The sequence below is a fragment of the Rana temporaria genome, chromosome 3, assembly GCF_905171775.1.
Source record: "Rana temporaria chromosome 3, aRanTem1.1, whole genome shotgun sequence".
Taxonomy (NCBI): domain Eukaryota; kingdom Metazoa; phylum Chordata; class Amphibia; order Anura; family Ranidae; genus Rana; species Rana temporaria.
The window spans coordinates 32175554-32195494 of record NC_053491.1 but is presented as its reverse complement, the minus strand read 5'-3'; the positions used below and the strand labels follow the sequence as shown (position 1 = coordinate 32195494).

Genomic DNA, 19941 nt, shown 5'->3' with positions numbered 1-19941 from the left:
ATAGGTGACGTTTTAAATGTTTTTACTGGTTACATGTTTTTAGTTACAGAGGAGGTCTGGGGCCAAAATGATTGCTCTCGCTCTAACGTTCGCAGCGATACCCCACATGTGTGGTTTGAACACCGTTTTCATATGTGGGCGGGACTTACGTACACATTCGCTTCTGTATACGAGCACGCGGGAACAGGGGCGCTTTAAATATTTATTTTTTATTTTTATTGTTCATTTTACTTTATTTATTTTAATTTGACACGTTTTTCCCCAAAAATAAATGTTTTGATCACTTTTATTCCAATTACAAGGAATGGAAACATCCCTTGTAATAGGAATATAGCATGACAGGTCCTCTTTACAGTGAGATGTGGGGTCAATAAGACCCCACATCTCACCTCTAGGCTGGGAAGCCTGAAAAAAAACAAGAAAAAAAAACGATCCTGGCTTCGATCGCAGCGGTGAGTCAGAAGAAGCACCGGAGGGCGAAGGGAGTGGGGACGTCCCTTTTTGCCTCCCGTAAGAACGATCAAGAGGCGGAACAGCCGCCATGATCATTCTTATGGTGTAGAGAATCGCCGGCTGAAAAAAATGATATCTGAATGATGCCTGTAGCTGCAGGCATCATTTAGATATCCCTGCACAAAGTCAAGGACCTCATATGACGTGGGCGGGAAGTGGTTAAAACGCATTTTTTTCCCCAGAGTATTTTCTGGGTATTGCAGAGTATTGGCCGGGGTATTGCAAAGTATTGGTGCGGGGGTATTGCAGAGTATTGGTGCGGGGGTATTGCAGAGTATTGGTGCGGGGGTATTGCAGAGTATTGTGTGGGGGGTATTGCAGAGTATTGTGTGGGGGGTATTGCAGAGTATTGTGTGGGGGGTATTGCAGAGTATTATGTGGGGGGTATTGCAGAGTATTGTGTGGGGGGTATTGCAGAGTATTGTGTGGGGGGTATTGCAGAGTATTGTGTGGGGGGTATTGCAGAGTATTGTGTGGGGGGTATTGCAGAGTATTGTGCGGGGGGTATTGCAGAGTATTGTGCAGGGGGTATTGCAGAGTATTGTGCGGGGGTATTGCAGAGTATTGTGCGGGGGGTATTGCAGAGTATTGTGCGGGGGTACTGCAGAGTATTGCGCGGGGGGTATTGCAGAGTATTGTGCGGGGGTACTGCAGAGTATTGCGCAAGGGGTACTGCAGAGTATTGCGCAGGGGGTACTGCAGAGAATTTTTGCGCGGGGGGGTACTGCAGAGTATTGCGCGGGGGTACTGCAGAGTATTGCGCGGGGGTATTGCAGAGTATTGCGCGGGGGTATTGCAGAGTATTGCGCGGGGGTATTGCAGAGTATTGCGCAAGGAGTACTGCAGAGTATTGCGCGGGGGTATTGCAGAGTATTGCGCGGGGGTATTGCAGTGTATTGCAGAGTATTGAGCGGGGGTATTGCAGAGTATTGCGCGGGGGTATTGCAGAGTATTGCGCGGGGGTATTGCAGAGTATTGCGTGGGGGTATTGCAGAGTATTGCGCGGGGGTATTGCAGAGTATTGCGCGGGGGTTTTGCAGAGTATTGCACGGGGGTTTTGCAGAGTATTGCGCGGGGGTTTTGCAGAGTATTGCGCGGGGGTTTTGCAGAGTATTGCGCAGGGGGTATTGCAGAGTAATTGCGCAGGGAAGGCAGAGCATTGCAGAGTATTGCGCAGGGAAGGCAGAGTATTGCAGGGGTTAATGCAGGGATGGCTGAGCAGGGATGGATGGATCTGTGACTGCAATAGTCACAGATCCATCCCACACTGCTGCTGCCATCCGCGCTCTCCTCTCACACTGTACCGATCGGTACAGCGAGAGGAGGGAGGAACCGGCGTCATCAAATGACGCCGGTTTGTTTACCTGTGATCGCGCCGTCATTGGACGGCGCGATCACATGGTAAAAGACCGCTGTTGTCGGTCAGTTACCGAGATCTGTGTAGCGCCGGGTCTCATAGACCCGGTGCGCACAGAATTTTCTGTGTGCGCGCCCGAGGCGGCGCGCATCACTGCTTCTGGTGGGCGCCGTTTCAGAACGGCGACCCCCAGTTAAGCAACCACCTTGCCGCCGTTTTTGGACGGCGGCTGGTGGTTAAGTGGTTAATAATGCTTAAAGTGAAACAATAAAAGTTAAATATTTAAATTTCATTCCTGGGGGGGTGTCTATAGTATGCATGTAAAGTAGCGCATGTTTCCCGTGTTTATAACAGTCTCTGCACAAAATTACATTTCAAAAGGAAAAAAAGTAATTTAAAACTAGTTGCGGCTATAATGAATTGTCGGGTCCCGGCAATATAGATAAAAGTAATTGAAAAAAAATGCCTGGGGGTCCCCCTAAATTCCATTACCAGGCCCTTCAGGTCTGGTATGGATAGTAAGGGGAACTCTACACCAAATTTTTTATAAAAATGGCGTGGGGTTCCCCTCAAAAATCCATACCAGAATCTTATACGCGCACGTAACCTGGCAAGCCACAGGAAAAGAAGGGGGGACAAGATAGCACCCCCCTCCTGAACTTTACAAGGCCACATGCCCTCAACATGGGGAGGATGTCCCCATGTTGATGGGGACAAGGGCCTCATCCCCACAACCCTTGCCCGGTGGTTGTGGGGGTCTGCAGCAGAGGGCTTATTGGAAACTGGAAGCCCCCTTTAACAAACGACAGGAGATGGCTTGGGACAAGTCCTTTAGTAAAAATAAAACATAAAAATTATTCCAGCGATGTAATCCAGTCTCGATGTGCAGCATTGTAATCCATTCTCGATCTCTAGGGATGATCCATTCTCCAGCGAGGAACGACGCACACGATACCGTCTCCACCGGAGGCACCCAGCCGAATGACACGCAAGCTGTTTGACAGCTCTTTTATAACCGAGAGCAGGGTCACCCATGACATGTGACCTGCGCCCTCTGACATGTCACAGGAAACCCCCGTTGCCTCAGAGGGGGGCAGGGTCACCTGTCCACGTCACGGGTGGCCCCGCCCTCGGTTATAAAAGAGCTGTCAAACAGCTTGTCCCAACTTGGTGTGTGTGTTTTTTTTTATATTTTGACACTTTTCCCCATGTTGAGGGCATGTGGCCTGGTACGGTTCAAGGGGGGGGGGCGCTCTCTCGCCCCCCCTCTTTTCCTGTGGCCTGCCAGGTTGCATGCTCGGATATGGGTCTGGTATGGATTTTTGGGGGAACCCCACATCATTTTTTTAAAAATTTGCCGCAGGGTTCCCCTTAATATTCATACCAGACTTGAAGGGCCTGGTAATGGAATTTGGGGGGACCCCCACATATTATTTTTTATTTTTTTCAATGACTTTCAATGACTTTGATCTGTATTGCCGGTACCCGAAAATTTCTATATACCTGTGAGTAGTTTTAAATTACTTTTTTTCCCCTTTAGAAATGTCATTTTGTGCAGAGACTGTTATAAACACAGGAACATGCGCTACTTTACAGGCATACTATACACACCCCCAGGCACAAAATTTAAAGGAATATTTCACTTTTATTGTTTCACTTTAAGCATTATTAAAATCACTGCTCCCGAAAAAACTGAAGTTTTTAAAATGTTTTTTTTTGCATTGATACATGTCCCCTGGGGCAGGACCCGGGTCCCCAAACACTTTTTATAACAATAAATTGCATATTAACCATTAAAAATAGCACTTTAGATTTCTTCCACTTTTAAAGGGTGATCCGCGGCTTTTCGAATTTGCTGCGAACACCCCAAATTGTTTGCTGTTCGGCAAACGGGTGAACAGCCAATGTCTCGAACATAAAGCTTATCCCTAATATATATATATATATATATATATATACATATATACACACACATATACAGTATATATATATATATATATATATATATATATATATATATATATATATATATATATATATATATATATAGCGAGAGAGAGAGAGAGAGAGAGAGAGAGATTCTGTGTGTATATATCAGAAGACCAATAATTAAAAGTTTGAAACGTAGGGATATCATGTGAAACTCTATATAAGTAGAATGGGTTTATATAACATGAGTTGTATTTTTTTCTATTCTCGATGGGTTATAGCTTTTATGTTAAGGACAGAATTGCTTTTTACGACTCCTATGTATTTATTTAAATACTTTTTTGATACTATTATATAAAGAAACAAATATAACTTTTTATATACATTGATTGGCACTTTTTTTCAATCACTCCAACAGTTGTCTCCTTCTCACCAAGCTTCTTGCTGATGGTCTTGTAGCCCATTACAGCCTTGTGCAGGTTTACAATCTTGTCCCTGATGTCCTTTGACAGCTCTTTGGTCTTGTCCATGATGGTGGGGTTTGAATGGAGGACAGGTGTCTTTTACATACATACGATTTGTCGTTATACTGACAGGATTAATCTGTGTACCACAACAAGAGCACATACTGTAGCCAGTTGGTGGAAGCCAGAATTGTTGGTTGGTAGGGGATCTAATACTTATTTTACTCACCAAACTGCAACTCAGGTTATAACATTTGTATCATGTGTTGACATGTTGTTTTTGGATTTTTGGTTGATATTCTACCTCTATCATTTAAAGTACACCTATGATAAAAAATCATATACCCTTCATTTATTTGTAAGTAGGTAAAATTACAAAATCTGTAGGGGGTCAAATTATTTTTTTCCCTCACTATATATATATATATATATATATATATATATATATATATATATATATATATATATATAGACACACACACACACATATTATATATACTTTTTTTCTTTTTTAGAAGTGATCACATACTTGCTGTTTTTAGCTGCATAAGGAGCTCAGAGAGCTGGTGGTGGATAAACAGCAGTACACTTGTCTTCCCTGTGAATGTGTGTGTGCGCGGGGGGCGTGTCAGCACAAGTCTGATTACTGGAGGATAGCAGGCTGAGTTCTCAGCACAGCCAGAAATCTGACCAAGCCATGTTCTCGTGCCTAGCTGGTCAGTTTAAAAAAAGGAGAGCAGAGGAACTAGCAGGAACATCAGGGATTTCACACAAAGGCAGCAATACAAAGAGAACAGAATATATTTTCATACAAGTACATGGTACAGCAGGCACATATCAGGAATGTGATATGTTGGGTTAACATATTCTTTAACATTAATGGTCATAGCAATGTGATGTACAGTGAACCTGAACTCAAAAAGTAAAAATTTACTATCTTACAGGCAAAATTTAGATATGTAAAAGTGCATCCAAAAGCAAGAACAAAAGTAAGATACATTGCAAGAAAAGATGAGTACAAAATACTATTTTTTTCTTGCCTATTAAGGAACAATAAGAAGACGTTTTGAAGAAGGAAAGCTATAGATCAGTCATAGATACAGGAGCCTCATTAACTTGTTACATGATGACAACAAAACATTGTGTAATAGAGGACTGGAGTTAAACTGGGCAATTGAAATTTTCTTGAAAAAGGTTACCATTAGACGCAGGACTCTCATGCAAAAGTTGAAAGTTGGGCAACTCTAGACTGGAAAGCTTGAATTTGAAACTGAAATGTCTGAAAGTTACTCCTGTGGAAGAAACGTTATGGGCTGAGATGTGTCCAATACTAGACTCAGATACTCCAAATGATGAACTGGTACCAGCAATGACTTCTAAAAGATCAGGACCTACCTGAACGGCTGAAACTGGGCTTGTGCATAAGCATAAGCACGAGCACAAATCCACACTGGCTTTCTGGTGCTAGGAATACAGTTTATCTTACAAGGTCATCTAACTGTCCCACATTTGAGATGCCACGAGAGTGCAGCTGAGCTAATAGAAGGGCTAACACTTTGGTGAAAACCTGAGGTACATGCAGGAGGCCAAATTTAAGGCCATGGACTGTTAGTGTAGGGATCCCAGAGCAAAAAGTAGGAAACGCAGATGTGATGAAAAGATGTAGACATGCAGATATATGTTCTTAGTGTACACAGAAGTAAGGCTAGGTTTACACCTGTGCGAGCAGCGGTTTGTGTGGACACAAGAGCCCATTAATTTGAATGGGCTGCCGTGGCCCACAACACGCAAGAAAGAAGTCCCTGAAGTATTTTTGAAATTGCAGCCTGCAAACATTTTTTACCTGGAAGCCCAGGTTCTGAATCTGGGGAAGCAACTGTCAGCACTGGGAAGACCCTCCACACTAAAGGAGAGCCGGAAATGTACCCGGCAGGTGATGGCAGGGGCCAACACAGTGGTGGGTGGAGACAAAGAGGTGCAGGCACTAGAAAATAGTAGATGGGTGACAGTCAGGAAGGGTAGAGGGGAAAGTGCCAGGGAGGCTGATCCAGGGCTGAAGCATCCCAATAAGTATGCTCCAATGAGTGACATTGGTGAAACCAGTCAAGGGCCAGCACTGCTGGAGCTGAGGGACTCTCCTAGCTGCCGGGGGAAGAACACCTCCAGTGGGGGGGAAGCGAAGGGAAAGGAAAGGCAGATTCCGGTGGTAGGGGACTCAATTCTTAGAAGGAAAGAGAGGGCAATCTGTAACAAAGACCTGAAGCGCCGAACTGTATGTTGTCTACCAGGCGCTCAGGTTCGGCACATCAAGGATCTGGTGGACAGATTACTGGGAGGGGCTGGGGAAGACCCAGCTGTCATGGTACACGTTGGCACCAATGACAAAGTCAGAGGCAGATGGAGTGTCCTAAAGAACGATTTTAGGGACTTGGGAGCTAAATTGAGGAAAAGGACCTCCAAGGTAGTATTCTCAGGAATATTACCGGTACATCGAGCCACACCAGAAAAGCAGAGGGAGATTAGGGAAGCAAACAAGTGGCTGAAGAACTGGTGTAGTAAGGAGGGGTTTGGGTTCCTGGTGGACTGGGCCGACGTCCCAGTCGATAACCAGTACTATAGAGGAGGGTGCAGATCAGCTGGGAATAAGGATGGACAAAAAGTTAGAGGAGTTTTTAAACTAGGCGACGGGGGGTCCAGAGATAGACTGTCAGCGTGGAACATATTCCAGAGGGTAGTATAAGGGGCATTAGTGGTAAAATATATTAATGCATTAAAGTGTTTGTTCACCAATACCAGAAGTCTGCCAAGCAAAATAGGTGAGTTGGAAGCTCTGGTGCATCAGGAGAGCTATTGCTGAAACTTGGCTTCATTCCACACATGACTGAGCTATTAATATTCCTGGCTATGCACTCTTTCGGAAAGACAGGGTAAAAAGGAAAGGTGGAGGGGTCTGTCTCTATGTGAGAAGTGATCTCAAAGCGAGTGTGAAAGAGGACCTGATGGATGGAGAGTGTGATGAGTCGGAAGCATTATGGGTGCTATAGATGTGCGTAGTTCAAAGTTAATCATTGGAGTTTGTTATAGACCACCCAATGTTAATGAGGAGGTGGAGAGTCAGCTCCTTGCACAGATGGAAAGGGCTGCAAGGGATGGGACGGTGATAATAATGGGGGATTTTAACTACCCAGAAATTGACTGGAGTAATGGCACTGCTGGGACAGTTAAAGGGCAAAAATGTATAAACCTATTGCAGGACAATATTATGGTCCAGTTTATTGAGGCCCTAACTAGGAATGATGCTCTGTTGAACCTGGCAATCTCAAATTCAGATAAAGGAACACCTGGGTAGCAGTGACTATAACATGATTTCAATGATGTTAGCTGTAAGCAAAAACCACATACAGGAAAGATAAAAACACTTAATTTTAAGAGAGCAAATTTTCCAAGGATGAGGGCTGCTCTCCAGGACTTATGCCGCATACACACGACCGTTTTTCGGGTTGTAAAAAATTACGTTTTAATGGTCTAGAAAAAACGAAGTTTTTTTCAACCCGATCGTTAAAAATGCCTTGCCTACACACGATCGTGAAAAAAAAATGCTCTAACAAAGCGCGGCACTATAAAGGGGAAGTTCCATTCGGATGGCGCCACCCTTGGGGCTGCTTTTGCTGATTTTGTGTTAGTAAAAGACGATTCACGCTTTTCAGTCTGTTACAGCGTGATGAATGTGCTTACTTCATTAAGAACGCTAGTTTTACCAGAACGAGCGCTTCCATCTCATAACTTGCTTCTGAGCATGCACTTTTTTTTCACTGTGTTAAAGCCCACACACAACCATTTTTTACGACGTTAAAAACGACAACATTAAAAACGTCGTGAAAAATTAAAGTGTTCTAAATTTTTAATGCCCATTTTTTACATCGTGAAAAATGCTCTGGAGCCCACACACGATCGTTTTTAATGACATAAAAAAAAACCTTAATTTTTTACAACCCAAAAAACGGTCGTGTGTACGCGGCATTAGACTGGGAGAGAATAGTGGCATCAATGGGCACGGAACAGAAATGGGAATTCTTCAATAAGACTGTTTGTGAACTCACTGCAAAGTATATTCCCATGGGCAATAAGTTTAAAAGGCTAAAAATATAACCTATGTGGCTCACGGCAAACATTAAAAAAAGCTATAAACTAGAAGAAAAGAGCTTTTAAAAAATATAAAAATGAGGGAACACTAGTGTCGTTTAAATGTTACAAAGAATATAACAGGATATGTGAAAAGGAAATCAAGGATAAAAAAAAATTCAAAACGAACGACAGATTTCAAAAGATAGTAGGACAAAACCCAAGAAATTCTTCAAATATATTAATAGTAAAAAGCTTCAGCTCTGTGTATACAAAGGACCATGGGGGAGCTCATATCCATAATGGGGGTGGTAGTGACACAGCCCCAAATGATCCACAATGGCTCAAAAGTGATATGGTCCAGAAATATTTAGACCGAATAAAGGTGGATAAAGCACCTGGACCAGATGGCATCCACCCACAGATCCTAAAAGAATTGAGCTTTGTAATTTCAAAGCCATTGTATCTAATTTTTAGGGACTCATTAATGACAGAAAAAGTACCACTGGATTGGCGCAGGGCCAATGCAATGTGGTGCCTGCCTATATTTAACCACTTCCATACAGGGCATTTTCACCCCCTTCCTGCCCAGACCAATTTTTAGTTTTCAGCACTGTCGCACTTTGGATGACAATTGCACGGTCGTGCGATGTGGCTCCCAAACAAAATTGACGCCCTTTTTTCCCACAAATAGAGCTTTCTTTTGGTGGTATTTGATCACCTCTGCGTTTTTTTATTTTTTGCGCTATAAACAAAAGAAGAGCGACAATTTTTAAAAAAACAAAATGGGGCAGATTCTGGTACATTGGCGTATCTTTGTGCCGGCGTAGCGCATTTCATATAATATGACGGCTGTTCCGACGTTTCCGACGTCCATACCTTAACATGACATGACTGCTTTATGAGGGTTAAACTTACGGCGGACGTACGCCTTACGTAAACGGCATAGATTACTGCGACGGGCGTAAGTACGTTCGTGAATCGGCGTATCTTGCTCATTTACATATTCAGCGCGTAAATCAATGGAAGCGCCCCTAGCGGCCAGCGTAAATATGCACCCAAGATACGACGGCGTAGGAGACTTACGTCGGTCGTAGGAAGTCAAAATTCAGGCGTATCTTGCACTGTGAATTAGGAGCATAGATACAACGGTGCATCCTAGAACTTACGCGGTGTATCAACAGATACGTTGGCGTAAGTTCTCTCTGAATCTGGCCCATTATCTTTTACTTTTTGATTTAATAAATATCATAATTTTTTTTTTTTTTTCAAAAACATTTTTTTCCCCTCAGTTTAGGCCGATACGTATTCTTCTACATATTTTTGGCAAAAAATTGCAATAAGCGTATTTGATCGGTTTGCGCAAAAGTTCTAGCATCTACAAAATAGGGAATAGAATTATGGCATTTTTATTTTTTTACATTTTATTACTAGTAATGGTCCTGCATTTCTGAGGGTGGGTGGTGAAAAACGATAATGACAGACATGGCGGACTTTATACGGAATTTTTGAATTCAAATGAAGATATTTAGAACTTGAGACCCAACACGGGGGAAAAGGCCTCCTTTATGTATGAGAACGATGACCAAGCTGGGGAAACAATCCTGAAATCGTTCCACTGCAGGAACTGGTACAAGGCCACCTTTACCTAAAATATTCAAGAGGGCTCGATGGATCCATGAATATTGACCAGAGAACCAAGCAATAAAACAACTGAGAAGTTTTGAATGGACTGGTACTGCTGAAGTTAAAATAACAGCCATTTGTCCATGAGCACTTTATGGTTCTACAAGGTACAATCACAATACCAAACTGTCAATGTCACTAAATTAATAGGTAAATCTAGCTACCCCATCAAGAAAACAAATTCTGAGATGTTGGAGCCTCCTTCACACAAAAGTAAAATGTTGCATACACAGAGTGATCCCACTTCTCTGTATCAAATATAGAAATGAAGGTAAAAAATCAAATAAATAACTGGTAGATTAGGTTCTCTGGGCCAGATCCACAAAAGGGATACGACGGCGTATCTACTGATACGCCGTCGTATCCCTGTTTCTATCTTTGGAACTGATCCACAGAATCAGTTTCCAATAGATAGGCAGAAGATCCGACATGTGTAAGGGACTTACACTGTCGGATCTTAGTACCGCATCCGCCGCTGGGGGCATTTCGAGTCGAAATGCCGCTTCTGGTATGCAAATTAGCACTTACGGAGATCCATGAAGCTTTTCAGCTTCGTTTTTTCTCCGTAATTATTAGTTTGCAATCGTAAAATTAGGGCTGCTTTTACAAGGCCTAAACTGTTTAGGCCTTGTAAAAGTAGACCCTTCTATCCCGCGTCGCCGTCTTTTTTTTTAAAAAAAAATTTTCTCCCGCCGCAACTCGGATTTTTTTTTTACGCCCGTCGCAATTCTCAAAACCCGGCGCAACGTAAAACCGCGCAAAGCACGTCGGGAAAATGACGTCGTGAGCATGCGCAGTACGGCCGGCGCGGGAGCGCGCCTAATTTAAATGGGACTCGCCCCATTTGAATAGGAACGCCTTGCGCCGGCCGGATTTAAGTTACACAGCCAAAAATTTCTAGGTAAGTGCTTTGTGGATTGGGCACTTAGGTAGAAATTTTCCGGCAGTGTAACTTAAATGGGAATATTTAAGTTACGGCGGCTGGCTGTGGATCTGGCCCTCTGTTCTTCTACAGGTTGTAGAGGCACACCGATAGACTGACAGATCTGCAGGAGACCTGCATGGCATTAGCAATCTACCGATGCTTTACAGGCTCCAAAAAAAATATTTTTTTATTTTCTCTAAAAAGTAAACTTAGCCTTTAAGGCAGGGGTGCCCAACCAGTGGCCCGGGGGCCACATGTGGCCTGCGGAGCCCTCTGATGTGGCCCGCGGAGCCCTCTGATGTGGCCCGCGACCTTCTGCTCTGGGAAAGTGGATTGGCACGCCCAGATTGCAGGTTGTCTACCCGCCATGCCAGAGCATCAGTGTTGTGAATGAAGCCAGCGGTAGAGGAAACAAGCAGCTGCGAAGCAGAGCCGCATAAGTCAATGCTTAATGTATAGCACCGGCTCCTGTCATAGGTGCAGTGATACCAAATGCACTCTGCCTGGGACAGCAAGTTTATTACAAAAATCACAGTGTATATATGGACATATCTGTTCTGCAGTGGTTACTGGGCTGCTTTCAAACTGATCCACAGGTGCAGAGCAGTGTACTTGCGGCTTACCTGCGCTGAGCCATAGACTTCTGGTTTTACCTGTGGGTTTGGTGCACTTTTAGAAAGTGCACCACACCTGCAGGATCTGATAGAATTCTATGGCAAAGTACAACTAACCTGCAGGAAAGCCACAGGTGCACTGTGCTGCATCCATAGTGTGGGTAGACCGCAGACCACCAGTGTAAAAGTAGCCCCCTTAGACCCCTTTAACATGATCTGTCTGACCCAATCGGACCCTCCATTCACCTCTATGGAGCGGCAGATGTAAACAGACTTGTATCTGTTTATACCTGCCTCCTTCCAATCTGATCTGCTAAAAAAACAGAAGTGGATCCATCCCCTTCCATTTGATCCGATGAGAGGGCCCATAGAGTAGAGTGGGCTGTGTCCAGGGCTGGACTGGGACAGAAATTTGGCCCTGGAATTCATCCTGACTGGCCCACCTTGACAGGACTCTCCCATGGTGGCCGGACAACTCCCGCAAACACCCCCCCCCGGCCACCCAAGCCCCCTCTCCCTCTTCACTAGTCACTAGCCGTTTTACTTTATTAGAGTAGAACGACTGGTACTGGTACTCTTATAGGCAGTACCAGTGGGGAAGCTAGACATTATTTCACCCGGGGCAAAGAATCAGTTCGGTGCCCCCCCCTTATGGGACAAAATTAGGCAGAAGTGAGAAACTCCCAGGCCATAGCTGTTGAGTCAGCTGTCTGTCCCCTCCCCCATGCTCCTCTGTCGTCCCCCCTGCTCCTCTGGTCCTCCCCTGCTTCTTTGTTCCCCCCAGGTGAGCGCTGCAGGGAGGGAGAGGAGGTGAGCGCTGCTTGAAAGCAGAGACAGAGGAGCGGAGGGGGGCGGCGGTCCACTGTCACTGAAGCCGGCCCACTGAGCCATCGGCCCACCGGGAAACTCCCTGTAGTCCCAATGGCCAGTCCATCCCTGGCTGTGTCTGTGTCCACTTTGCATACGCAGAGTGGACGCAGAACTGTTATCTGCTTATTGTGGCCCGCGACTGGTTACTAAGTCGCTTAAGTGGCCCTTGCTCTTCAAAAGGTTGGGCACCCCTGCTTTAAGGGAATGAGCATATTTGAGCCAGGTGTAGGAAGGTCATTAATGACAGTCTCCATGTTTTAGGAAAGGTTTCCTGAGCATTCATCTACCTTTACATGGATTTTACATTATTTTTGAATTGCATTAACATCCCCTAATGGGGTTAGAGATTATAAAATATATATGCAGTCAAGCTAGGAATTTCTTCTGCAACGCATTCATGCCACCATGGCCACCTGAACTTACCATAAGTGCTGAGTAGGTGTAGGGGTAATGATAAGCCAAGTAGCAGACATCATCAAAGTGGGGAAACTTCACTGTGAATGTTAAAGTAAAGTATCTTGTTCTTTTCTTAGCCTCACATGTCCGATAACAAAACGCATTTCTAGAAAGAGAATGGAATAAAATTATTTGGGTTAGAGAATATTAGAATACCCATTACTTTTTGCTGTGATGAGTGATGTGTGCAAAGTATAGGCTGGTTATCAATCACCCACAGTGGTGAATTTTGGAGAATCAGTATAAAAAAGGAAATGTAGTGGATTAACCGTGAAGGCGGATCTCGGTGGGACCTCCAAATGTAGTGGATGGTTTCTACTAGTTACTAACATCCACCATATCATATACACCATATAAATATACATAAATATTTTGCAATCAAAATGTAAGAAAATGTGACTGAACACACAGTTTGCGAATACTGAATACTGTATATTGTATTCTTATGCCGCGTACACACCATCACTTTATGTGATGAAAAAAAACGACATTTTTAAAAACGTCAATTTAAATGACCATGTGTGGGGGAAAACGTCGTTTTATGTCTTGTGAAAAACGACAAAAAAAAATTGAAGCATGCTTCAATTTTTTGTGTCGTTTTTCAAAACGTCGTTTTTTGTTTCACGTGTGTAGCAAAAAACAACAACGTTTTTAAACCCGCGCATGCCCAGAAGCTAGTTATGAATTCAATGGAAAAAAGTGGTGAACGTAACCTCGCTTTGCTAGAGCATTGTGAAAAAACGATGGTGTGTAGGCAACTTCGTCTTTGAAAATTGAAGTTTCAAAAAACGTCGTTTTTCACTTCACAGAAAATGTCGTTTTTTTTCATCACATAAAGTGATGGTGTGTACGCGGCATTAGAAGTTATAAAAATTGAGAATAGAATTTTCGAACATACAGTTTTTAAAAAAAAAATTTCAAGCATATTGTTATACAATCAATGTGCTGCAACAAACAGTTGGATAAATGTAACAGCTACAACAGTTAGGGGCTATCAGTGCTCATAATCAAGGAAGACTGCAAGTATTAAGCAAATGATAATGAACTTCAAATAACTGGGTTAAACCCAAACCAGTAAGTAATGAAGAGGGTGTTTGAAGGACAAGAGAAAGAGAAAAATAATAAATAAATCCAGGGGGGGGGGGTAGGAATTCTAGAAGAAGAACAACATTTATTTAGTTGGGTTAGGAGGGGTGGTTGAGGGGAAAAAACGCAAATAGGAGGTCTATACAATGGCCAATGAAACCCTTTAGGTTACTAGATGATGCTTTAGGTTACTAGATATCAATGTAAAAGGAGGGAGAAGGTGAATGATGGACGACATGTTGAAGGTAAAGAGGGAAGATGAGTTTATAGAGGTATAGAGGTCATCGAGCGTACAGTGATCTTTCACACCCTACTAGAACGACTCTCAAAGTTTGGGTTGTGGCTAGATGGAGGTTTATAAGTCCCAATAGATGGTCCCACTTCTGCCCTCTTTGGGGAAATCCAAACCTCCCACATTTCTGATTTCTCCCCGATCCACAGGTTTGGGCCCGATATGGAGTTAAAGTACTTGGAGATATTTTCTCGTGGGTGTTTTTCTCCCCTGTTTTTCTCCCCTTCAATACCCTTAAAGCCAAATATCATTTACCTGGTGGATGTACGCAAGGTACCTACAACTACACCATACAGCTTGTGTCCAGTTCTTGACTCCTCCAAGGCTAGGCATGGATCCCAATGAGGAGTAGTTAGCTCAAGAAAAACTGTCAAAGCCACTGTCCACCCTATACTTGGATTTACTGAGAGCTGAATCCCCCAAAATGGATAGGCTTTGGGATCAGTGGAAATCTGACATTTTTAGACCTGGACAGAGAGGACTAGGAAGATAGTACTAGCTTGTTGATTTCTTTATTACACCCCCAGAGACTGCGCATGGTGTATCCCCAGAGATCATAGGACTGCCCTAGATGCCAAAGTGGTGTGGAGACGTATATTCACGTTCCTATGCAGCAGTTAGTGGTTGACGTGATGACAAAAACTACCCACCCGCCGCATAAGGAGCGTCACGAGTTGCCGAAAGAAGCCGAACGTCGAGTCGGCGCTATACGGCGCCTGCGCACCGCCGTTCGGCTTCTTTCGGCAACTTGTGACGCTCCTTATGCGACGGGGTGGGTAGTTTTTGTCATCACGTCAACCACTAACTGCTGCATAGGAACGCCCACTCCCGTGGGATTCACTACCCGGAAGCCGGCTCAGAAAATAGCTATACGAGGTATGTACAGCAAAAAAAATAAAAAATCGGCATACTGTCAATGTCGACACTGAGCTCAATGTAATGTTAGAAAATTGTTTTTAGGGTGAACCCAAGCTTTAAAGGCAAGCTGTTAATAGAAAGTTCATTTTTAGGGTGGAACTCCGCTTTAAGTGGTTAATTGAACTAATTTCTGCCTACGGTCCCATAGGGGGACTGGAGACCTCCACGGCTATATGGAGTGATGTTCACTAAAGCTTGTAGTTTAGGACATGGTTTGCAATATAGTTGCAAACAAATGGTGAGAATGTTCCAGTACAATTGATCAGCTCAGTACAGCCCTCAAGGTTGGGTTAGACAGCACTATAAATACCTAGCCGTAAAAAGCTAACGGTAAGAGTAGAGGGAGGGGGGGGGGTTCACAGACTTCCATGTGCTGCACAGGACAGAAGACAAGTAAGAATATACATGACTACATATTTTTGGACTGCTGACTTTGAGAGTGCTTACCCAAGCTGAGTGTGGATAACAGTGGCATTTATCATAAAAACGAATGGAGCTTGTCAAATGTGTGCTAAAGTGTGAAAACGTGGGATGATGAGCTGCATCTGCCTGACACAGCCCATTGCTCATCCCAACAAGATCTTGGTGGTACTTGTGGAGCACCTTTGGAGAAAGACATCAGTTCCCATTAGAATTCTACAGACGTTAAAGCCTCGTACACACGATCAGTCCAATCCGATGAAAACGGACTGAAGTTCAGTTTCATCGGTCCAAACCGACCGTGTGTGGGCGCCATCGAACAGTTGTCCTTCGGTCCAAAAATTTCGAACTTGCTTTAAAATTCAACCGATGGACGCCTAACCGATCGGTCAAAACGCAAAAGCATCGGTTCCAAACCCGCGCATGCTCAGAATCAAGTTGACGCATGCTTGGAAGCATTGAACTTCATTTTTCTCTGCACGTCGTGTTTTACGTCACCGCGTTGGACTCGATCGGTTTTTGAACTGATGGTGTGTAGGCACATCAGACCATCAGTCTGCTTCAGCGGTGAACCGATGAAAACGGGAGGGGTTATTTTTCTAGGGTCATAACTGTGAAGGACACTTTTGTCATGATTTTTCCGATTTACGCTACGCCGCCACAACTTACAGAGCAAGTGCTTTGTGAATAATGCACTTGCCTGTCTAAGTTGCGGCGGTGTAGTGTAAATAGGATATGCTACGCCCAACTAAAAACACGCTTTCCTACGTGAATCCAGCCCCTTGTGTTTTTGCTAGCCAGAAACAGAGATCTCTATCTTCTTACAGTACAAGCACCTCCCACACATTAAAGTGGAGTTCCACCCATTTTTTTATGTTTGTCTGTGCTGCATGCCCTAATCTCACATAGGTAGATTCAGTAAGAGTTAGGCCGACTTATCAGTAGATAAGCCGGCCTAACTCAGAATCTACGCCGACTTATGTTTAAGCGTATGCTCAAACAGAGATACGCCCAAACATATCTAAGATACGACAGCTTGCGCCTTCCTATCTTAGATTGCAATTTTTCGGATGGCTGCTAGGTGGCGCTTCCATTGCGGTCGGCGTAGAATATGTAAATGAGTTTGTACGCCGATTCACGAACGTACGCCCGGCCGCCGCAGTCGATTTACGCCGTTTCCGTAAGGCCTTAGGAGGCCTAAAGTTATTCCACCAATAGGTGGAATAACAATGTTAAGGTATGGCCGCCGTTCCCGCCGCGAGGTTCGAATTTTTAACGTTGTTTGCGTAAGTCGTCCGCGAATCGGGATTTACGTCGTTTACGTCCACGTCGAAATCAAAAGGCCCGTGCGGCGTACGTAACCGCCATGCACACTGGGAAATGTAGTCCCCCGGCGCATGCGCAGTGACAAAAAAACATAATCCCCCAAATGGATAGGCTTTGGGATCAGTGGAAATCTGACATTTTTAGACCTGGACAGAGAGGACTAGGAAGATAGTACTAGCTTGTTGATTTCTTTATTACACCCCCAGAGACTGCGCATGGTGTATCCCCAGAGATCATAGGACTGCCCTAGATGCCAAAGTGGTGTGGAGACGTATATTCACGTTCCTATGCAGCAGTTAGTGGTTGACGTGATGACAAAAACTACCCACCCGCCGCATAAGGAGCGTCACGAGTTGCCGAAAGAAGCCGAACGTCGAGTCGGCGCTATACGGCGCCTGCGCACCGCCGTTCGGCTTCTTTCGGCAACTTGTGACGCTCCTTATGCGACGGGGTGGGTAGTTTTTGTCATCACGTCAACCACTAACTGCTGCATAGGAACGCCCACTCCCGTGGGATTCACTACCCGGAAGCCGGCTCAGAAAATAGCTATACGAGGTATGTACAGCAAAAAAAATAAAAAATCGGCATACTGTCAATGTCGAGACTGAGCTCAATGTAATGTTAGAAAATTGTTTTTAGGGTGAACCCAAGCTTTAAAGGCAAGCTGTTAATAGAAAGTTCATTTTTAGGGTGGAACTCCGCTTTAAGTGGTTAATTGAACTAATTTCTGCCTACGGTCCCATAGGGGGACTGGAGACCTCCACGGCTATATGGAGTGATGTTCACTAAAGCTTGTAGTTTAGGACATGGTTTGCAATATAGTTGCAAACAAATGGTGAGAATGTTCCAGTACAATTGATCAGCTCAGTACAGCCCTCAAGGTTGGGTTAGACAGCACTATAAATACCTAGCCGTAAAAAGCTAACGGTAAGAGTAGAGGGAGGGGGGGGGGGTTCACAGACTTCCATGTGCTGCACAGGACAGAAGACAAGTAAGAATATACATGACTACATATTTTTGGACTGCTGACTTTGAGAGTGCTTACCCAAGCTGAGTGTGGATAACAGTGGCATTTATCATAAAAACGAATGGAGCTTGTCAAATGTGTGCTAAAGTGTGAAAACGTGGGATGATGAGCTGCATCTGCCTGACACAGCCCATTGCTCATCCCAACAAGATCTTGGTGGTACTTGTGGAGCACCTTTGGAGAAAGACATCAGTTCCCATTAGAATTCTACAGACGTTAAAGCCTCGTACACACGATCAGTCCAATCCGATGAAAACGGACTGAAGTTCAGTTTCATCGGTCCAAACCGACCGTGTGTGGGCGCCATCGAACAGTTGTCCTTCGGTCCAAAAATTTCGAACTTGCTTTAAAATTCAACCGATGGACGCCTAACCGATCGGTCAAAACGCAAAAGCATCGGTTCCAAACCCGCGCATGCTCAGAATCAAGTTGACGCATGCTTGGAAGCATTGAACTTCATTTTTCTCTGCACGTCGTGTTTTACGTCACCGCGTTGGACTCGATCGGTTTTTGAACTGATGGTGTGTAGGCACATCAGACCATCAGTCTGCTTCAGCGGTGAACCGATGAAAACGGGAGGGGTTATTTTTCTAGGGTCATAACTGTGAAGGACACTTTTGTCATGATTTTTCCGATTTACGCTACGCCGCCACAACTTACAGAGCAAGTGCTTTGTGAATAATGCACTTGCCTGTCTAAGTTGCGGCGGTGTAGTGTAAATAGGATATGCTACGCCCAACTAAAAACACGCTTTCCTACGTGAATCCAGCCCCTTGTGTTTTTGCTAGCCAGAAACAGAGATCTCTATCTTCTTACAGTACAAGCACCTCCCACACATTAAAGTGGAGTTCCACCCATTTTTTTATGTTTGTCTGTGCTGCATGCCCTAATCTCACATAGGTAGATTCAGTAAGAGTTAGGCCGACTTATCAGTAGATAAGCCGGCCTAACTCAGAATCTACGCCGACTTATGTTTAAGCGTATGCTCAAACAGAGATACGCCCAAACATATCTAAGATACGACAGCTTGCGCCTTCCTATCTTAGATTGCAATTTTTCGGATGGCTGCTAGGTGGCGCTTCCATTGCGGTCGGCGTAGAATATGTAAATGAGTTTGTACGCCGATTCACGAACGTACGCCCGGCCGCCGCAGTCGATTTACGCCGTTTCCGTAAGGCCTTAGGAGGCCTAAAGTTATTCCACCAATAGGTGGAATAACAATGTTAAGGTATGGCCGCCGTTCCCGCCGCGAGGTTCGAATTTTTAACGTTGTTTGCGTAAGTCGTCCGCGAATCGGGATTTACGTCGTTTACGTCCACGTCGAAATCAAAAGGCCCGTGCGGCGTACGTAACCGCCATGCACACTGGGAAATGTAGTCCCCCGGCGCATGCGCAGTGACAAAAAAACATAAAAAATGTGAGGTCAAGCCTCATTACCATTAAACACGCCCTCCTCAACCCATTTAAATTAGGCGCCCTTTACGCCCGCCGCATTTACACTACGCCGTCCTAAGTAAGGAGGCAAGTACTTTGTGAATCATGTACTTGCCTCTCTTACTTAAGGCGGCGTAGTGTAAACACGCTAGGCTACGCCGACCTAGATTTGCGCGCCCCTACCTGAATCTACCTAACAGTGTTCAGAATGGACAATTTTTATTTATTTTGTTGCATGTAAATACCTTTATTTTGTAGTCCTTCATTACTTCCTCCTCCTTATTAGCCTAGGCTATTAAGTCACAAAGCTATTCGCAAGGGTTTCTGGGATAGGCATCATGTATCCCAGTAGTCCTTGCAAATAGCCTATTTGCATAAAGAAGGGGCGGCAACTTCCTCTGACACTCGTTGCTATGGAAACCTGACTGAAACCTATTACATCGCTTGTGCAGCACTGAGCATGTGCAAGATCTGCAAGGCTGAAATCCAGGAAGTCATACAG

The 19941-nt window shown here is 44.4% G+C and overlaps 1 protein-coding gene across 1 annotated transcript in view; it reads right to left on the bottom strand.

Moving 5' to 3' along the window:
- AGBL1 (AGBL carboxypeptidase 1) overlaps positions 1-19941 on the bottom strand; it is an 863343-nt gene that overhangs the window by 540458 nt on the left and 302944 nt on the right. Inside the window, exon 16 of the mRNA XM_040341533.1 lies at positions 12904-13042. Coding sequence (XP_040197467.1) covers positions 12904-13042 — 139 coding nt within the window. The remainder of the gene's footprint in view (positions 1-12903; positions 13043-19941) is intronic.